General features: G+C 43.0%; 1 protein-coding gene across 1 annotated transcript in view; it reads right to left on the bottom strand.

Moving 5' to 3' along the window:
* PDZD2 (PDZ domain containing 2) overlaps window positions 1-22,129 on the bottom strand; it is a 188,574-nt gene that overhangs the window by 131,816 nt on the left and 34,629 nt on the right. The window contains exon 3 of the mRNA XM_053932062.1: window positions 5,609-6,430. Within this exon, the coding sequence (XP_053788037.1) occupies window positions 5,609-6,087 (479 nt within the window). The 5' untranslated portion in view covers window positions 6,088-6,430. The remainder of the gene's footprint in view (window positions 1-5,608; window positions 6,431-22,129) is intronic.

Raw genomic sequence — 22,129 nt, 5'->3', positions numbered from 1 at the left:
CAGGCAGTTTGGAGGGCACATCAGCACAGGCTTCTCATCCTTGCCCATGATAACAAGCCCCATGATTCAACCTCTGTGCCCTGATCCATCACTTAGCAGCATGAAGATCGGTAATATAATATAAAAAAGGAAACTAATTCAATTCCACAACAGGCTGGGGGTATTTTTTAGGTCAGTTATGAGAACTCTATTCCCTGAGACTGCATTTGGAGGCTGCAGTCTCCAGGACCACTGTATTTGTTTTTCACTGTGTAGTCAGTGCTGTTGATATTTTAACAAGGAGCTCACACAGAAATATTTGCCCCTTGGCCAAGAGCAAAGGGACAGGATAAATTTCCATTATTTTTCCTATTAAAACAAAAATATTTTCTTGTGGACATAACCAAGAGAAGGCCCTACTAACACCAGGAAAAGCAGCTGCTTATACTGAGCAGCACTTTGTGTTGGCAGCACTTTTGTTATAGGAAGGAGGTGAAGAAACACAGTAAAACAGAGCAATCAATCCATGCAACCTGATGTGGCTGGGAGGTGGGGGTGCTGTTAGACAAAGCTTTCTGTGATGACCAGTGATGGTTTTCTGGGGGTAATTTTTCTGTAATAAAAAGGATGTATAAAGGAGATTGCACTGCCAGGAGGATAAACCCCCAAAAACTCCAATGAAACACAATCCCATCATAGGCAGAGAGACTTGAACTACCCCCTTCCACCATAACACAGGCATTCATACACCTCAACATCCAACTCTACTAAGGAATGGATTTGTTACCCAAAATGGGGCCTGAGGGCTGCAGCTGATGTGCTGAGGGAGTTCCCACAGTATCCCATCCCCACACATCAGCAGGGGCACATGGATGCATTTTGAATGCAGTGCTGAATAACAGAGTGCAACAGAGTATTGCAGATGCTCCAAAGACAACTGCAGCTGCCAGAACAGGGACAAAGTAGTCATGGCAAGGACAGCCAGCCTCCTGAGGCAGTGACAGTGCCTCAACACAGCATGGCAGGAAGCAGTGCCCCATGGAAAATGCAAAACTGGAGCACTTGAATATCAAAGAGTGACCACATTTGGAGGGGAAGGATGTTTCTCCCAGCAAGAAATTATTTCTATTGCAGGAGCAAAGCAGTTTATTTTAAAAAAATATCCCATTCAAACTTCTGAGGAAAGGGGATCTCAATAAAAAAGTGCATTGAAAGTGTCTGTCTTCAGACAAAACAGTTTTTAAATCACATTCAGATTTTTGAGCAGCTCTTCTCAGACACAGCAAATACTTCACTGCTCCCAGCCCCACAGCACATGCACTGCTCTGCAGGTATAGGTCTGGTCCTTGTCTGCAGGGCTCACAGCACAGGAACAAAGAGGATTGCCCTTGTGAAGACCACTGTTCAGGGCAGACTCTGTCCCTAATTACAGCCAAAACCTGCATGATTTGTTTCCAGCACCAGCAAGAACTCATTTTTTGACAAAGAACATCAATATTTCACCCAGCAGAGTCCAGGACTGTTAATGACTGCTGCAGCAAGCAGCACAAAGTGCTATGCACATTTTGAGACCTGTAATTTTGTTGGACATTTTGAGTTGTCATCTGTAATCAGCTGCCAGCACTTACAGAGAGGCAGGACTGTGCTTAGAATGTCCATATATCACACACCTACTAATGGCATTGACGTGTGAGGAGGAGTAGGACTTTACCTTCATAGTTACAGCTGTCCTGGAGGCATGAACATAAGATGTGCAGTAGCAGCAAGCATTCATGAAAGACCTTGACTCTACTGAAAACCCTCAGCTTTCGCTAAAGTAAAAGATTTGCCTTCAGTAGTGGCACTTGAAGCTCCCTCTCCATTGCAGACCTGATTACTGAAGGTCTTTCTCAGCATCTCTGAAAGGAAACTGATTTCCCTGGAATTTGGCATGACTTTTCTAGTCTGAGGAGGAGTCTTAGCAACTTCCCCCAGGACACTGACTGAAGAGGAGAGACTAAGAAAGCACTGTACAAAGGTATGACTGTCAAAATATTTATCTGTTTTTTTTGGAAGCAACTCCAGTTTGTGGGTTAAAAAGAAGCCAGCCATTTCTCTGACTGTATTCCCACATATGGCAATATTTGGCAATGAGAAAGATGATATCTTGAATGAGTGGTTGGGTTTTCTCAATGACAAAATTATAATAATAACTCATGTTTCTACCACAGTGTCAATACTGGTGATATATCTTACTCTGCTTTTTACAAGAATAAATTTGAAAATCTACTTAGCACTTATTTTAAAGATTAAATGTATATGGTAGCTGTGTCCAAGCACTGCAGCTATGCTTGATGAAATTCATAATCAAATATTTCAAACTGAATTATATTAATGAAAAAATATTTTTTGCAGTGCTCCAAGGACTTGCTCAATGAAGCCCCACTCAGTTATGTTCAAGAAATGAAAGATTCATCTGTCATCTGTAGAAATACTAACAGCATCCCTTCAGTAAGTGAGTAATAGCCCAAAATTAGTAGAGTAGATCCAAAATACATAGGAAGTTGTTGTCTGGGGGAACATAACCCATGTATTTTGAAACTACAGTTGTATAGACAGAAGATAGATAAATAAATAGGCAGACTTTTGACTAACCTTTGTTCAGTATTCCAATACAGCTCATTTCCCTGCAATTGTGTTTGATAGACACACAATTTGCTAACTCTAAAGAGAGCAATAATTTTCCCTCAATCACTAACATCACCAAAAATGACACCACCTACATTATTTCTCTCTAATGTAATAATACCCAGTTAAGCAAAGAGCTTTGATGATTTTATTACTGCATAATATTTCTCTAAATGAAAAGAAAGGAAAAAAAATAAACAAGTTCAGCAATAATCAACCCATCTCTGCTGTTTACATGGAAATCATGTGGAATTTAAATAACTTCTTTTTAAAGAAGTCATATTCAGCTTTCTTAGCAAGGAGAGACAGATGAGTGGTACTCACAGCTGGCTCCTCCAGGAAGTGTTGTGCTGCTCTTACTGTGTCTGACCCGATCACCACTCTGAGACGTGAGGACCTATAGGCCCATCAGGCAGGCGCCAAAACTGCCCTATCTGTCCAGGGCTGCCCAATCTGTTCCAGCTCCTGTCACCTGCCCCTGCATCCTCTAGAGGCTGACCACATCCATAGGACAGCAGAAGGGACTGTGTGCCCTCACCTCTTCTCTCTTGTTTTCTGGTGCATTAGTTTAGCCCCTTGGAACAGGGAGGGTTTGGATGGCAGACTGGAACTAAAGCTGAGGTTACATGAAGCCCAGGGAATGTGAGAACACTTCTGCAAGCCCTGCTGCAGAGGTGGGAAATGGCAGAGCTGTGAGACCCCCATGCCAATTCCTCCATTGTAAAGGGAATAAATCAGAAGATTCTCCATAGCATCAGTGTGAAAAATTCCTTCATCAGGCAAGATAGGGCTGCCCTGGAACACTTGGCAGGTGTGGAATAAACACACAAGCAGTGATTTTGCTTGCCCAATCTAACCTGGTGCTGCAGGAGCTAAGGCAGTATTTTACTTTAACTGACCATGTGCAGGCCCCACTAAGTAAATCACACCAAAAATCAGAGCACCCACAGCCCCTTGTATCAACCTGGAAGTGTTTCTTACTCAGCCAGGGAATAATTAGGCAGTCAGAAATTGAGTCAGAACTACTATTTAGTGTGCTGTCCTACCCCAACAACACCTTGAAAAACTAAGGGGAAAGGGGCTTTGCTTCTTCCACCATAGCAGCAATATGGAATTCTCTAGGAAAGCTTCTTCTTGGAAGCAGTCTTCCCAGAAGGCAAGTTGATGCTGCCTTTCACACTATTATAAAGCTAGACAGAATTATGTCCCTTCTGAGCACCCCAGTGGAGAAAGCTACTGAAAGATTCTCAAAGCATCCTCAAGCACTCCAGATGCACAATGTGGGAACATGGGGTTGGAGCTGACAGCCAGCTCCCTCATAGGAAAAAGCCAGCTCTCCAAACTGGGATCATCCTCAAGGTCCCAAAGTGCCATCCATCACAACATCACCCTTGTCAAATAGCAGTCAACAGTAAGTTAGGCAAGGATGCTTTGGATGCTGAAAATAAAACAGGCTTTGACTACGAAATGTCCTAAATTTTGGCCTAAATTGGATGTTGAATATTCTAAAACAGGATTTTAAGAACAACACTGGCTCCACAGTACTAAAACTCTTGTCTTTGTAATGGCCAAAAAAAGTAAGGAAAATGGAGCACTTCATTCCCATTAGCTGCAGTCACAGCTTTCTGGTTTAATAACAGGGCTTTCCAAAAGGAACAAGCCCCAAATTAAGCCTTCAGAGATAGGCCAAAAAAGGACAGATATCCAAATATTCTCGGCTTCATTGGCTATTATCTCTTGTTTTGCATTATTAATAAGATAACATTATTGCTGCCCACTGCAAGCAATTCCCTTGTATTTAGAAACAGTGGCATCTGACAAAGGGGAAACAGCAGACTGACTGCCTTTTGCCATAAACACTCTCAAGTTCGGCATGAGTACCTGATTGATACTGCCACAGTACCAATATGTATACACTTACTGAATCACAAACTAGGAATTACAGAAGGTTGTCTTCATACCTGTAAAACCATAGAAGGCTGAGCTGCCCAGCACACACAGATTGAGGAGTCACTGCTTTTATTCTGCCACATGTCAGAATTGGGAGTGATGGTCAGCCCAAACATCTGCCACGTTCAAGTGAAGTGATCCTGTCTGTTGGGGTCACTTCACTAGGACTTGGTTTCCAAAAGTGTCCACCCCCAAAATAAATTCCCTTTTGGCAAGAGGGGAAGGATTTCATGCCCTCAGGTACATTGTAACCTCAGGTATGAATGAATGTTTACATCCTCATCTACAGCAGAGAAAGGGTTTTGCCTTTGCAAAGGGTAATGTGAGAAAGTCTACCAGCCCACAAAGAGCAAAACTGATTTTACAGCACGGAATAGCTGAATTAAAAAAAAAAAAAAAACACCACAAGAATAATCTGTATCATTACAAAAATCCTAATTTTTGATTTGAACTCTTAAAGATTTCAAGTTTTCTGGGTCAGGAGACATCAGAAGAGAGCAAATGCATTAAAATCAAAGGGAATTTATTAAAATGAAGTTGTTGCAAACTGGAAAACACAAAAATGTCTTGCTTTGAGAAAGTCTCAGTCAACACTTAGCTGTCAGAAATGCTTCTCTCAACTGAAATAATTCAACAAAAATATGAGCACCTGTAAAAATATCTTCCAGTGCTGCTGCATCTGTGTTCATTTTTGCTTAAGAAAACAGTTTTATACAAACCCAGGAAGGCTCCTATTTTAGTGCAGCCCCTCTGGTAATTATGATGTGTAATTTTTTGACCCAGTGACCCCTGAAAATTTTTCAGCAGAAGTGTGATTAGCACACGTAGGCTAATTATCAATTGTAAGAAAATTTACTTATTTTCTACAATACCTTAAGAACAAACCCAGGGCTCTATCAGGGGCTGGAAAGCAAAGGTCAAAACCTCTGCTCCTGGACTTCTGTTGGTATAAACTGTGTTTGCACCATGCGGCACCAGAGGCAGCTGCTGCTGGCAGCTCTGCCACCCTTACCTTGCTCCAGTGACATCCACACCGACCATCAGCTGCCCGTTCAGAGAAAGGATCTCGTCTTTCAGGCGCACTCTCCCGCACTTCCCGGCCGGGCTGTTCTTCTTCAAGTCTGTCACCCAGATGCACCCGACGTCGAGCACAGGCCCCTTATGCACCTTCCTCTTCTTTCCTCCCCGACGCTTCTCCCCATAGTCCCCCAGAGCAGGGATATTCCCAAAGCTCAAACCCAGGACTTCATTTTTCCGCATCTCTTGGGCCAGGTACATGGTGCAGATCTCCGTATCCAAAGTCCCATAGCTCCCTGGCTGCAGGTTGCTCTCGTCCACGGAGAAGTTGAGCTGGATGTACTCGCTCAGCTTCTGGACAGCCGAGCGGCAGAGCTGCTGCTCGGCTCCCTCGGCCCCCTCCCGCCGGCTGTTCTGCAGCCACTGGCACAGGAGGGGCAGGAAGACCCCCGCGTTGTCCTGTGTGATGGGCATCGCTGTCCCTGGGCATCCCCTCACGGCGTCAGCCCCGGCCCCAGTCGGCTCCCTTGTTGTCCGCCGCGGCCCCCCGCAGCCCCTGGGGACATGCTGGAGTGGGGCTGCAGGTCCAAAGGAAGCTCCATCTAATCTCACGGAGATTTTCTGGGGGGGTTACAGCTGGCCAAGAACACAGTCAAGGAAGGATGTTTGGCATCACGGCGCTACAGCCGTCCCTACGAACAGGCTGGTGGGTCACGTTTGCGAGCGTCTGTGGCCATCCAGGTCTGCCTGCCGCCGGTGTCCCCGCTCCGTCGGGGACAAAGCGTCCTTCCCACCACGATCAGCACGGCGTCTCGTCCTGCAAGGGCAAAACAGCGTGGTTAGAAGTGCCCGAACCGCTGCAGAACCGACAGCCCCGGCCCCGCGGCCCAAGGCCGGCTCGCACGGCCTGGCCGCTCTCCTCCTGCGATTTACCACTTGAGGGCACCAGCTGCTGTCCTCAGCAAGGGAATAAAAGGTCACCATTAGCTCCTGACCTTGGCGGTGAAATGCGGATTACAGAGCCCAGGGGATGCTCCTGCCGCAGCTCCGGGGTTCTGACCGGAGCGGAGGAGACACTCCTGCTCCAAGGGCCGCTGGACGGGCACCTACCTCACCAGCGACTGAAGCTGACAGCCCTGCCGTCCATGCCAGTGATTTTGGGCTGGGATAGGCTTAAACCGGTCTATTCCCGGACTTAGCGCCCCACCAAGCTGCACGAGGGATGAGCAGCAGCAAACACGAATGGTGAAGATGCCAATGGGGTCCCTCCCTTCATGGCAACAGTGGTTCACAGCCACCTTGTGGGTAAGGCATCTAAGAGAAGTGATTATCCAGTTTCCTGTGAAAAAAAGTAGGGCAGGTGAATCCCCCAATTTCCTGCAGTTTGGAGAGGGAGGCACACAGACAGCCAGGAGTCAGTGGGAGCCGAGGGTTAGCAGGCAATAGGATGAGACAGGGTTTTTTGCCAGGATCATTAGGATCTATGAAACAAGAAAAAACCCTGACTCGAGTCAGGTCTGATTGACCAGATTCTTTCAGGGCTTTATTTTCTAGCAGTGGATGCTGCTCAGTGAGCTCTGCACCAGGAAAACCGAAGAAAGCAGCAGCTTCAAGCTTGCAGTCTGCAGGTCTGCTCTTGCAGATATGTATGAAAGGCTTGTGTTAGATAGAAAAGCTGTAGGAAGAGCTTATAATCCCAAAAGAATGAGTGTAAGAGGGAGGCTCTTGTGAAATGCTGCTGCCCAGAAGCTGTATCCAAAGTTCTGCCACCTCCTTGGCTGTGGGGCAAAATTTAGATGGACAGGAGTGACCCCAAGAAAGCTCAGGCAAGGACAACAACATGAGGCTCAGGGCCACGTGATGCTTGTACAGGAGGACACCAACACCTTCACCAAGAGGCTGATGTTACACCAGTGGCTCAACAGGGATAGACATCAGCTTGGGAAAGGAGGAACTGGCCCACTGCTCAGTAAGAGAGACTTCTGAGTTAGGCTCAGGGCAGGAAAAACAGGGAAGAAAAGGGGAAGAATAAAGACAGAAACTTTCTAGGCACATGTCTAAAACAAGAGGTGATAATACAGACACAAACTGATCAGGAGATAAGGTTAAATCCTCTGAGCATTTTAGATACCTAATGCAACACTGGTGAGTATGTGGGGTTTTTTAACACAGAACTTTAGTCTTATTTAAGATCTCATATTTAAGACAAAAGCAATTATTTAATTGACATAACTGGAACTTACTGTTGTAAGACCTAGATCTGGAATATTGATCTAAAAATGCATAGCTTATATGTGGGCCAACAAAGAAAAAGTAGAGGCAGAATCTCTTGGCGTACTGAGAATGATGTGTATATTTCCTCTGAGGTTCAGAAGGCAGGAAGAGTAAGAGCTGCTAAATTATCTAGTTAATAATAAAGGCAGAAAGCACAAAACAAAACACAGGGGAGGGCACAACAAACCCTAAACCAAGAACCTGATAACAGTTGACTCAATGGTAATGGGAAAGCAGAAGCATGAGATATCTGCTAGAAAAATAAAGTAGTAGGAGATATGAAAGTCCTGGTGCCTTCAGAGCAACATTCTCACATAATGGATGGGGTCAAGTAATCAGCAGGAAAGTGCCTCCAGAGAGAGATGTGTTGGGGGTAAGAAGGTGGAAAGAAACTCATGTAAGAATGCCTGTAAAATCAAGGGATTTGGAACAGCAAAACAGAAATGCCTGGCTTCAGTACATTAAGAAAAAAAAAAAGAAACTGCTAGGAGAGAATTCATGGAGAAAAGTTTAAAGGAAAAAGAAATCAAGGTGAGCTGTAGTTTCTCAAAGAAACAGTATTTTGTGCTTAAAAGTCACAGGCACAATAGCATCTCAGTGAAGAAGGATCAGAAGACTTGGCAGCATCACGAGCTTTTTATTTTCCTCAAAGACAAGAAGAAAGAACACTAAAAGGTTACTGAGCACAAGTTTAAAAAAATAGCATGAAGACATAGGCAAAAATAATAGAAACATCAGGGTATAAAAATGAAATGAAACTTGCAGAAGATTACAAAAAGTTACCCTTTATATGCATATTAATACCAAGAAGGCAATCCTTAAAAATGTTGCCCAGAGAGAAAGTTATTGAAAAATTACACCAGAAGAGGCAACACTGGTTTGAGTTTTGCTTTAGTCCTTGTTAAAACTACCAACTATACGTGGGGGATTAGTACACAGTGTGACACAATATCAGTAAGAGGCATACTATCCTCTTCTCTGCCTGTTCCAGAGTAAGAGATTAGTTCAATTCTGATATTTCCAGTCCAGCGGAGTGGGAAAAACCACCATATAAATCTACAAAACCAGCTAAAACCATCTCAGATGGCTGGTCACTTTTGAGAATTCAAACAGGTAATTAAGGACAGCAGCAGAATTAAACAGAATTAAGGACAGCAGCAAATGCAGTGGCTGTCTTCAAGGATAGAAAGAGAAGCAGCAGAAAAATGTGATATCAGTCAATCTAGCATCAATCATCAAAAAAACTCCAAATCAAACAGAGAAATAGTTTGCATGTATGTGGAAGAGACTATAAGCAGCAGCAGACACAGAAGAGGCAAAAATAAAATAATGTGAAATCAAGTTATTTTCTTTTCATAATGGAGAAGTTGTTTAATATAATTCATCTGGGCTATATTATAGCTTTTGTCACTGTCTCAAACAACTTATAAATATACTAGAGAAATATGATTAAATGAGACTACTGTAAGTCCATACCCAGGGAGTAGTTATTAATGACATTCTGTGAAACAGAAGGACACTGAAAGTGGAGCTCTGCTGGATCTATATAGTCTGGTTTTGCTCAGCACATTCATTAGTGACCTGGACAATGAAAACAAGTATGCAGATTACACAAAGCTGGGTGTGTCTGCAGACGCACTGGAGGACAGGATTAGCATCTAAAATATTTTGGCAAAAATCAGAAAAACATACCCTAAAAAATAGGATAAAGTTCATCAAGGACAAATGCAGAGTACTACAAAAGGAATATCTCACTTAGAAAGGATTGGTTATGTGGCAAATCTTTGGCAAGAGATGCAGCATTTTCACAGAATCACAGAATCACAGAATGGATTGGGTTAGGAAGAAATGTAGTCCCAAAACCCCCTACCATGGGGGAAGGGACACCTTCCTCCAGACCAGAGCCCCACCCATCTTGGCTTTGAACATTTTTGAGGGTTTACAGGGAAACATTCTTGTCAGTATCCCGCTGTTGGAGAAAAAAAAGGGTCATTGTCTTAGGATTTGACAGCGGGGACAAAGGTAACAAGGCATATGAAGTATTTCTGCAGCCTCACACAGGGCTGGGAAGGTCTCAACAGCAAAACTTCCCCATTGGAAGAGAGTTCTGACATGGCTTGGCAGTCTTGAAAGTGTAAATTACTAGGAAATACTCAAAAAATTAAGTCCTGCTAAAAAGGAGAAAGTATCGCAAGCAGGGTTTGAGAGCACAAGTTAAAGGTCCTCATGTAGTTTAAAATGCCCCACAGTGACCATGAGGAGAAAAGCAGTCTGTTCCTCTTGTCCATGATGGAGTAATGTATGTGAATCACATCCAGGTAGTGGTTAGGTAACACTTAGAAGGATGAAGAATATCAAGACACTGGGGAACACCATCTCAGGTGCTGGAGTCTCCAACACTCATGGTCTCTGCAGAAGGTCAGAGATCTGCCATGAACAATTACTGGAGCCAGTATCTCTTGGGTTGTGGGAGACATTAGATTTCTCCATTTCAATCCCTCTTATTTTACTTCCTTCAACATAATTTTCTGTCCTAGTGAGAGTACAGTAAGAGGTCATTTAATGGATAACATCTGTGAGTTATGACAATGATTCCCCTGTGACAATGACACCCTTTGCTTTAACAGCAAACTTTGGTACAGCTTTCAGTGACCATATACAGGTCAAAACTATTCAAGCTCTAGAGAAGATTGGACCAGATCATTCTTTGAGGCCCTTTTTGCCTAATAATTTAAGAAGTTTTGTTCTCAGCTGTTTATCAGATTTTATATTGGATAGACATATTATGGACTCTCTTTTGCCAGCTATTCCCAGATCAAAAGCACTGCCCGGGTCCCTGGAGATCTCAGGGCTCCATGAAAGCAGCTCAGAGTTGTAGCTCAAGTCTCCAAATCTCCTCTGCATTGGCAAAGGGCACTCATTTTGACTTCGGCTTCAATCCTGCAGTTAGCCGTCTGGTGCATTCAAAGGCATCTGCATTCCACGCAAAACTCATCCATAATTCATTTAGCAGCATTGCTGGAGGGCTCTCCCCCTCCATGCACACACATCCCTCCAGAGACAGAGGATGACAGCCCCTTCCAAGCCACCAGAGGCAGGCAACCTTCAAAACCCCATTCCTTCTCCCCACAGGAAAAGCTGCGGGCATCGATACACTGCAGGTTGCCTGTCTACGCCCCTGAGCTCACTGCAGAGCCACGGCAGACACTTAAATTAATCATGTAGATAATTATACAGTACTTTCAAGGGATATGATATTCTCAAACAAAACCTTCTGGCTTTGGAAAAATTACTCCAGACAAGCATAAATAGGAAATACTCCTTCCAGATGTAACAGACAGCACAGCACTGAGCTGAATGGCTCTGTGCTGGTGAGAAGAGTGACTCAGGTGTCCATTGCCAATGGAAGCAAAAAAATAGAAAGCTGGTAAGCTGTTCATCAAGGGAAAAAATAAACCTGCCTGATAAAAATTGAAATCTCAACACTAGGAAGAAATTTATTTTTACTCTTGACTTTCACAAAATAGACTCAAGACCCATGGAGTCACCACGACCTTGCTTACTTGCTGTAGGTGACAGATCTGCCGACCACCCCACCTGCCTTGCATCAAGTACAGACCTATACACAAAATACTCTAACTTTATGCCCACACTGGAATTGCCTAGACTTGTCTGGAGTAAAACAAGCCTGAACTGGGAACAGGCAGCTCCCTGGGCCCAAAGTCCTGTCTTGTGAAAAGGAGTCCCTGTTCCTGGGGACAACTTTCCACCAAAGAGAATTTGTCCTGGTTGCTCTGAATCCCTCTGAGGCTACTGATTCACACTCTCTGGTAATTAAATCTCCCATCTTACCTACATCTCAGTAGTGTGGTCTGTTGAGATTTTTCATTAGCAGTTTCAAGGATAAAGTGAACTAAGATTTTGCAGATAGGATGTTTGCAAGCACAGAACATCTCCACTGGGAAAGTATTGGGGTGGCAAATGTCAATTAATATACTGCATGAGATACGGAAGCAATCCTTTTCAAGTAGAAGGATCATGATGGTGCAGAAACAGCATGACCACTCAGTTTGAGGAGGACTCACAAAAGGGATCAGCCTTTCATGGGATTTCATCTCAAAAAGACTCTCACCATGCTAACAGACTGAACCCAGAGCCACCCACAGCACAAGACAGGCACTCTCCTTTGCAAGAAGAGAAGCTTTTGGGCCAGATGCTCTCAGAGGATCAAAAAGATGCTGCAAAAACCTTGATAGAAGCATGGTCCCCTCTCACTCAGCAGTGCCAACAGCCAAGTTCCACTCCTTTCCATCCAACCACAAACCAGCCACTTTGCATGGCTGCAGCCTGGGTGCATGCCTCTTCCCAAAGCTGTGCCACCAGCATCTGGTGAGCAGAGCTGCCTGGTCCCCTTCCTTGTGCCACCAGCCACAAAGATCCTCCTGGGCATCATCAAATCCAGACCCCAGCTATCACAGCAACTTTTTCATGCTCTAATCAATAAAACTCATTGAATTTCAAATAGAAGTAAAGAACATTTACATCTCTGATATTTTGCTGGAAAGCTGCCCCAACACTTTGCATAGTTGGAAATGGTCCGTATTCTGGCTTAAATGTATTCATAATCAGTTTTTACCCACAGACATGCAGCTTCTACAGCTCTCTGCTCTTCTAGTGTTTATCAGCTCTTCTCACCTTCATCCCTGGAGTATTTACAGCCAGAAAAATCAGCTTTTATCTGTCCTTGTTCCACTCAGCACGTCCACATAAGATGTGCTCTCAAAGGCTGAAATACCACCCACGTAAATAAACTGGCTATCTCCTTCTCCATTCCTCAGTGGAAGTTTTTAGTTATGGCTCAGGTAGTGACACACTTTCTTCCTTCATCTCCAGCCTTTTAGTTCAAAATACCAAGTTAAACATACGGTATGTAGGTGAAGAGAGGCTGCTTCTTTGAGGCTTTCTTAAGGCAGCAAAAAAACTGTCTTAAATGACTGCTTATTAAAAAATAAGAATATTTTCTTTAAATAAGGTGAGGCTAGAACTGTCAAAAAGCATATGTGGATATTCAGTGTATAAACAATAAGCTTTTTTCTTTTCTGACAAATTGAGCTTTTTCTTCCCTTCTTCTTGTGCTCAAAGGAATGATGTAAAGAGCTCCAATAATCACTGTCTCATAGGGGGAAACAGAAATATAGAGGGTCATTAAAATGTCCCATTACCAATTTTTAAAAGGTGATTTGTGCAAATGGCCAAGACCCAATCCTCCAGGATAACCCCCTTTGGCATTTCCATCCTGGCCTAAACTTCCAGAAAAACATACATACAGTTATTCCAAAAATTGCCTTCATCCCCTGAGTGAGATGACTTTATAATTGCTTTAAAGGTTGACATATACTGTAAATCTTTTTATATATATAGATGAAGGCATTGTACTTGTTTTCCTAAAGTCATCTGGGCATTTCAGCACCAGAGAAAAAAATCCACTACCAGCAAAAGACATTCATGTACTAATGTACTAATTTCTAGTCAAATGTAGCTTTTACTTAGTAGTTAGAAACTAATAGCAAAAAAAAAAAAAAAAAAAAAAAGAAACACAAAAAAAAAAACCACAATAGAAAAAAAAACCACCTTGGAACTGAATCAAAGTTTTTCACTAAAAGACATACTTTTGCTGTGTTTACATGGTTTTGCTGTGATGGTCTGAGGTCTGAAGTCCTTCAGGACAGCAGCAAATCTGTCTTATTCTGGATTACCCAGTGGTACAAATCAGATCCAGGCACATGGTTATGTTTCTGCTGAACTAGCCAGAGTGCACATTTACAAGTCAGCTTTATGCCAGCCATAGGAAGACTTCTGATATTTGACCTGGCAATAAAAATTTAAATCATACGCTGGGAAGCTTTGAGAGATTTTGAACAAATTTGAATTGACAGGAAGTTTTATAGCAGTCAGCATTTTATATTTCATGGCCCCAATGCTTTTAGTACAACTGTAGGAGCCCTAAAGCTGGATTTTCTGCACAATCAAACCACAGCCTCAGGTTTGACCTCCACACAAGTAACCAACAGGAATACAGGAATATTAAAGCTGGGATTTTTGTTCTTTAACATCAGCTGAATCTTCATCTGAGCTTGTTGCAATGGGCTCCATTTCTGGTCAAAGGAGAGGAACAGGTACTTCTAAGGAGAAAATACTTATCTGGCCTCTTGTAGGTCTTTATTTTCAGACTAGATGCTTGACATCTTTCTAGTGCACTTTCTGCTCCATTGCCTAAAAAATTTGTGGCTAAGTAAAATAGAGGTATCTGAATATAATCAGATGAAACCTGCTTTAAACTAGTTAACCAGGCAAACTGGGCACAGAAAAAAGATCTAATATAGCATAGCTAAATAAAGGCAGTGGTGAAACTGTATCAATTCTTGCAGACAGGTTCCCTGCAATGCTTTCTTAACTGCTTTGATTTTCAAGTATTTATGTCCACTATATTAAAGATCAAAAGACCTTTGCAAATATCTAGACTTACTAAATCAAGCCTAGTAATTGCCAGGACATTTACAGTATCAGCCCAAGCAAGCCCTGAGAACAAAGAACAGTTCACCAAGAGGACGCTGAAACAGCCAAGCACGGAAATGCGAAATTCTTGCAGGAAACATTACACTCTAAAGAGGGGCACAACAGTTAGGTAAAAACCTAACCACATACTTGGATTTGTTTTGAAAACCTCGCCACCAAATAGTTCTCTGCAGGAGTTATTTATTTCCAGGTGCTCTCACAGTACCCAAAACAGTGGGAATTAGTAAAATCTTTCCTTAAGGAAATGACATTGTGCCCATTTTTATAAAGAGGGAATGGAGCTACAAGAAAGTAGGCATGCCATACAGACTCATCTGAAGCTTTCCTGTAGGCACAGGGCCACTGGAAAATTTAGTGAGGATCATATGTGCCCCCACTACTAGGCATCACATGGAGCACTATGTCCCACCAGAGGATGGGAAGAGAGCAAGGTTCTCCTTGTTCCTTCTACCCTTGCTCCAGATTGTCTGAGTGCACTGCAGGACTGGATCACTCTCAGGCCAGGATCACCCTCAGTCCAGGGACAGTGTGAAGTCCACAGCGGCTTCCACCACCAGTACTACCTCAAAGGCTATAGGGTATGTCCTTGTCAGCAGCACTGTTCAGGAGGAGCTGCCTCTGTTCTCACAAAACCAACCAGTGCCTCTTGGTAGAAGCTGCTTATTCCTTCTAGAGCTCTGAAGCCTTCCACTTCCTCCTTCCTCTTTATATCCATACAACATAGGCAAGCTCATAAAAAGAGACACATTTCCAAAACATATTGAGTGAAATTATACCAGAAATCAGGGATCAGGATACCCCAGAAAGTATTTCCCACTGGACCAGGAGCATGGTGAGACTTCAATGATACTACTAAAAATAACATGAATAGGTGAAAGCTGAAAAACACATCCACTGTATGTCAGCAGTTAAACAGTCAAGCTCTGAACCATGGTGTTGACCAAAAGCTCCAGCTCCCATTCCAGACCAGGCAGCATAAGCCCTTCCCTCACTACATGTCCTTGCAGTCTTGCCTGTGTTTAAGAGGCTGGTGTCCTCTGGGACAGCAAATATGATGTATTTTGGGATGGTGAGCAGTCATGCAGGCAGCCCTGCTCTGAAAGCAGGGAAAACCAAAGCCAGTTGGGTTGCAGATGGCAATAAAATGTTGAGCCAGGGCTGTGATGATACAGCTTCACAGTTTTAGGTCTTTTGTGTATTAAATAACACAATAATAGGTTGTTTGACCTGCTTGGTAAGGTTTGGTAAGGAAATCTCCCAAGTGCACTTTTCAACATAACAAAACTGCTGTGTGGCAAGAGGAGATTCAGAGACAGACACAGTGGGAGAGACAGCTTTTAAACTGGAGAGACAGCTGGGCTCAAACCATTGGGCTGCATTTTCCACCATCATTCAGATGAATTAAAAAAAGACAGCAGAGGAGGAAGCATCTGTCTGGGCATCCATTATCAACAAGAAGATCAAATCTAAAACTCTTTCTGATACTGATACTGATACAGAAGCCCTTTAGTACGGTCAAATTGTTCTCTTTCGTCCTCATGCTTTTTGTACACAAACTGTCTCCAGGAGCCTTTTCTCCAAGTCCAGGTCAGGTGGGAAAATGAAGAAGCTTCGCAATTTCTAAGCAATTTTCTAAATCTTTCCAGTATTCTTATTCTCAACGTAACTTTGAGTATTGAAGTAAGATAGACTTGCCTTTTTGCATTAATTTAAACCAGAATGAAACAATTTATTTCAGACAAGACTAAAAATCACCTTATTCTCATATGATCTAGTGCCCCAGACTATATCAAAGCAAACTTCTTTAGCTGTCAGAACATTAAAACTACTTATCTACCTCTAAGCCCTTAAAGATTATTCAGTTTGATAGAAGAAAAAAAAAGCATGTCTAAGGAACCAAGTCATTGCAAGCTTGTTCAGTGATGAAAGAACTGTATTTAAAGAGTTCCTTGAAGAATGGTACCCATCAGTTCTGCAATTATTCAGCCTCCTCTGTACATCAACATGCTTAATCATCCTTTGTATCTCTTCCACTTGCTGAACAGTTTAGAGCTGATGCTGGGAAGCACCATTATGAATTTTCAGAGTACTCAGAATTAATTTCTGACATAATTTATAGAAGTAAAAGTCTGAAGTAACATAATTAGTCAGTGATGCTTTTCTGGATTTACTCTACAATTGTGTAACCACAGAGGAAATCTAATTTTAAGTATGCAGATTCCAAGAAACATCCGTTTTCCAAGTTTGAAAATAGTACAGCTCTATCACACACATACACACACACACATATTTTCACACAGAAAACTAGTCACAACTACAGGCATAAGTATATAAGTGACAGAGTTAGACTTCAAATTTACATTTAGGGACCTAAATAAGTCACACAGTTTTTAAAGGTCCTTGCTAATGTCACCTACTCCTGTATGACTTTGAAACAAGCCCCTATTTACCTATACCTTTATACCAAAACCCCAAATTTCTCAATTGCAAAGCTTCCTGAAGGACTGGGCTTCCATGTAATGTTTTGAACACTCTATAGAAATTTACTGTACACTCCAGTTCTTTCTGAAAACAGCACTTATATTAAAATAGGGGCAAAAGTAGATCTGTAATTATTTTTAAATGCTTCCATGCTTCTTAAGATCTTCCTGTGGGAAAGATCTGTGCAATAATTATTCATAAAACAAGAACATGTAAATAACATGTTAAATTTGGACTGCATTGTCTGCAGGAGTCATGCATCTAGTATTACAAACAAACCACAAACATATCATGTTCCAATACTGTGATTCCATATTAAACAAACAAATGTCCCCAACAAACTGTTTAAATGTTGATAAGCACCAAGAAAACAGCTTACAACACTGCAAAATGAATACAGTTGGAAGGTGGACTGATGGGATTTCACTGTGTTACTGGAAAGGCTAAAATTTTAAATAAATAAATAAATAAATAGTTTTCTATTTTCCCATAAGTCTGAATTAATACAGACAAAATTATTATTATTATTACCAGATATAACAAGACATATTTCCACATTGCTATTCCCAAAATCCATTCATCATCTCCAATCTGATGACCTGAGCACTGGAAATAATTAACAGCCTGCTATGAGTGCTCCCAAGCAAGTATGCCAAGTAGAGCTTAGGAAAGGACTTTCAGAGAAGATCCTCTCCATTTTGGCTTTGGCAGTCTCCCAGGGTGACTTCATGATGCTGCATTGTATCCCCATTCACCTGTTTAGCCCAGAAATAAGTTCTGCACCTCTAAGACAGATTCCAAGAGGAAAGAGGAGAGAAGAAGTGTGCAGTTTGTCTGCAGAAACTGCACTCGCTCCCCTGCATTCCTGCTCATGGACTGCACTGTCTGCAGCATGGACAGATAGTGGGACAGAGCTCTCCTTTGCTTTTAGTTCCTTTTTAGCTGTCTGAGGCAGAGAGGTTCCCCAGACTGTGACTCTTCTTTTTCTTGGAACTGATCAGCCCTGCTCCGGACTGAAAACCCAGAAGAGCACTGGGAGCTCACGCCTGTGGCCCACTGGAGCTGGGATGTGGCATTCCAGCGCAGGAGGGACAGAAAAGAGACTGAGCGAGCCCAGCTACAGCCCACGACAAGGACTCTCTCTGAATTTGCCATCTCTTCAGAACAGTGAGAGGTTCCATTGTTTAATATTGCTCACTTTTCAGCGTTTGTGAGTACTTCGCTTGTTAAATAAACTGTTTTTTCCACTTCTCTCAAAGATGGGCAGCTTGAATTTGCTTTCTAGAGACCACTTCAAAAGTTTCCTCCCAAAATTTACCCTAAATAATGACAAGCAGATCCCACAAGGCTGCTCACTTACTCTTCATCACCAGTGTTCTTTCACTTCCCACTCAGCTGAGAGGTGAAAAATCAAAGGACTTTCAGGTAACAGTTTACATCTCTACCACCAATATCTACCTGGAGGCAGTATCTGCATTTCCCTTCAACACTGCACAGTTACACTTCACTCTTTCTCCCTGAAGGGTTGGTCCAGGTGTGTGAAGCACTCTGACACATCAGCAGAGCTCAGCTTTCCTCCATATAGCCCTGATAGGCAAGAGCAAACATGAAGCTGACTGTTCATCACCTCCTTAGGGAATGCATCTCCAAAACGAGGACATGGCTTCGACCACAGCCAACAGCAGGATTTCCACAGATGGAGGGTCAGTCTCTGCAGTTTTAATTTAGTCCCCATTCCTGCTCTCAGATCAATGCAGAGGTTCTTGAGGCACAAAGGGTTCATCTGTGACCTCTGAAGGACACAGACCACTGAACACTGAGCACAGTCATTGCTGCCTCTGTCCTCTTAACCTCCAGCTGAACTACAGCAGCCTCCCAAAGCATGCATACCAGACTGAATTTTTCTTTCCAAACTGAAGGTTAGCTCTGCTGGTAGAAACTCACTGGAAGCAAGAGCTATCACCTCTCAGAGAATAGATGCTGCTGATGCTGACCACAGCATCCATTTCTTTCACAGAATCATAGAATCATTTAGGTTGGAAAAGACCTCCAGCTTCAGATGCAAAACTGAGCAGGATTTGAGGTGCAGTCCCAGGAGTGCTCAGTACAGAGGGGCAGTCACTGCTCTGGTCCTGCTGGCCAGGATGCTGATAGATTCAGGATGTCCTTGGCCTTCTTGGCCACCTGGGCACACTCCAGTCTATGTCCAGCCACTGTTGACCAGCACCCCCAGGTCCTTTCCCACTGGGCAGCTTTCCAGCCACGCTGTCCCAGCCAGGAGCTGCAAGGGGTTGCTGTGGCCCAAGGGCAGGACCCAGCACTTGGTCTTGCTGAACTTCACACAACTGGCCCTGGCCCATGGATCCAGCCTGTGCAGATCCCTCTGCAGAGCCTCCCTGCCCTCCAGCAGATCAACACTCACATCCAGCTTGGTGCCATCTGCAAACTGGCTGAGGGTTCTCTCGATTCCTCTTGTCCAGATCATCAGTTAAGATATCACACAGGACGTGCCCCAGTACTGACCACAGCAGCAACGTCTTTCTGCAGCCATACCTCTTGAACATGGATCTGGAAACCTCCCAAGCTTCTTCTGACCTTTCTCAGGCAACGTGTGATCGTGCTTTTGGAGGCGGTTGAATTTTATGGTTGTTTTTGAAGTTCCACACAAGCAAGCCCAGGATGGTCCTCTGGTTCCAGGAATAACTAGATGAGGTGATCACTGCAGTCTTTGGTCTAGTGCCTTTCAAACAGAGTTCTTTGCCTAAATGAAAATTATCTGTCAAGAAAAAGGAGGGGAGAGTGCAGCTAGAGATAGAGCAAGCTTCTTGGAATGTAAGGGGGATTTTACCTAGCTTTGGTAATCGTGAAGTATTTGCCGCCATAAGTGTTGGACCTACCCCCAGCCAGCAGAGTCTGTGATCTCAGGGGAAATTCAGAAGATGATTGCCTTCTTGGAAGTCTGCACACAAAGTTCATCAGAGTCCAGATACTGCAACCCAGACACACAGAGTCTTCAGCTTCAATCTTCAGGAATGCTGTATTGTTACAGCAATACACCACGTATTGTTCAGGACACTCATTTTCTACACATTTAAACCACATACCATCTCACTAAATCTGTACAAAGTCCAGGGCAAAGGTTTCACACACAGAAGTTGCTATCATGGTAGTTCTTTTGTATCTCTTTTCTGGTTTAGAAAGCAGAAAATGCTGAATGCTGAATTTAGCCCAAATTAAAAATACATAAATAAATGTTATGCTCTATAAATAATGATTCAATGCTTCATCTAATCATGTGCTTTTATGCAGTCATCATCTCTGCAAAGACAAGGAGCAAAGCCTGGAGAGCAAAGTCTTGCCTTCAGGCATTTTAAATATTCAAGTTTCTGAGTCAATGTTCTTACTGGGCTGAAGGAACAAAAGAGGGAGGCCATTCAGAGCAAACATACACAATAATCTTTACTATCCCAAACAGTATTGGTGTATTAATCACACACTGGACTTAAAGACACATCATATGCACTTTCATGTATTATGTTGTTCAGATGGGTGTAACTGCAGATCATATCTAAAAGAAGCTAGGCAGGCTTTCAGAGACATGCCAAAGATTAAGAACATGCAACAAGCTGATTCCCCCACATAAGCTCTCATCATAATCATTCTCTGTAACAGGATATAACCACTAAAAGAAAAGACGTAAAACAGAACTACCACACACCGCCATTTTTCCCCCAAATTTACCATTAAGCTCAAGCTTCAAAGTGAGCCTTATTTAAACCAAACAGACTTTTAAAAACTAAATGTAGCACTACTACAATATTGGACTCAAATATTATAAATTAAATACACATTTGGGAATATTTTTAAAGAAAAAAGCAAGTGCAGCATAGGCAAAAGTCCAGGTATCAAAAACTAAACTATTAATCCTTCAAACACTTAAGGAACTGTGTAATATTGCTGATATCAACAGACTTACAATGTATCTGTTTTATCATGTGCTTAGAAACATGCTTGAGATCAGGAGCTGAAATATGTATATGTTGTCACCAGAATATTCCCAAAGACCATATTACATATATCAATGTTCAGCATATATTTCAGCATTAGAAAATTCAACCCAACTCTTAGTATTTGACAATACTTTTCTTTAACACTTTCAGCTTCAAAGTCCTCACAGCATCCAAAGCAACATATTAAGATACCATCAAACAGAGGTATTTGATAGCCATATCTCTGCACTATGTATCTAAAAAAAAAAAAAAAACAGTTTCACTGGTGACTAATGTTTTACTCTGAGCAACCTGCAGGCAGGGAAGACTCAGAGCCAACAAGAAAAACTATCAAGAAAAGGAAATACCCTGAAATTGCAGAAAGAATCACTTTTCCCAAGCAGCAAAGCTCATGAAGAGTTGCCAGCAAGCATTCACAACCCAGTAGCCAGGAAAGCCAAAGCATGACAAAGTGTTATTCTTTCCACCCAGCACCAGAGAAAGCAGGTACAACCTTCCCTGCTTTGCTAGTCCCACATTCTCCTGTTCTAGCAACAAGCAAGCATGGATTAAATAGCATCTCTTTTCCAATAGCTATTAGCGTGGTCTAATTTGGGCAGGGGGGATAAAGAGAGAAGCAGGCTGTCACACACAGGCTGTCTTTAGAAAGACCCCATAAAACCTGAGCAATCCCCTCCACCAAAATGAAAACAGAGGAGAGGTGACAAACCCAGAAATCACCTTCACACTGATGGCAGTGAGTGGCAGGAGAAGATTTGCTCCACTGAACCTGATTCACCCTTAGAGGTGCCAATGAAAGGTGTAGCAGCCTCTGTCCCTCACTGGATTATTCAGTCATCTTTGAAGCTCTGGCTTAGCAGGCTCAAAGCCCAGTGGAAACTGTGATATATGGAGGCATTTCCTCAAGGGGAGAGGGGAAAGCACGGTGGACATCCTGCACTGTCCCTGCTCTCCCAGGTGCCCCAGGAAGACCTGCAGCCTCTGGAGATCAGACTGTCCAGAGCTCCACCCAGGTGCTAAACCAGGACTGAAACACCTCAAACTCAAATGCAAACTGATGATGTGGCAGCACCGAGAAACTGTGTGGCAACAGCAGTTTTATCAGCAGGCTTAAAAGCATCTGGGCTGATCCCTCCAACACCAACCTCAGGAGGACAAGGTCCTCTTCTGTCTGT

The sequence above is a fragment of the Vidua chalybeata genome, chromosome Z, assembly GCF_026979565.1.
Source record: "Vidua chalybeata isolate OUT-0048 chromosome Z, bVidCha1 merged haplotype, whole genome shotgun sequence".
Taxonomy (NCBI): domain Eukaryota; kingdom Metazoa; phylum Chordata; class Aves; order Passeriformes; family Viduidae; genus Vidua; species Vidua chalybeata.
Note: the sequence above shows the minus strand (reverse complement) of the source record. Positions and strands in the feature narration are given on the sequence as shown.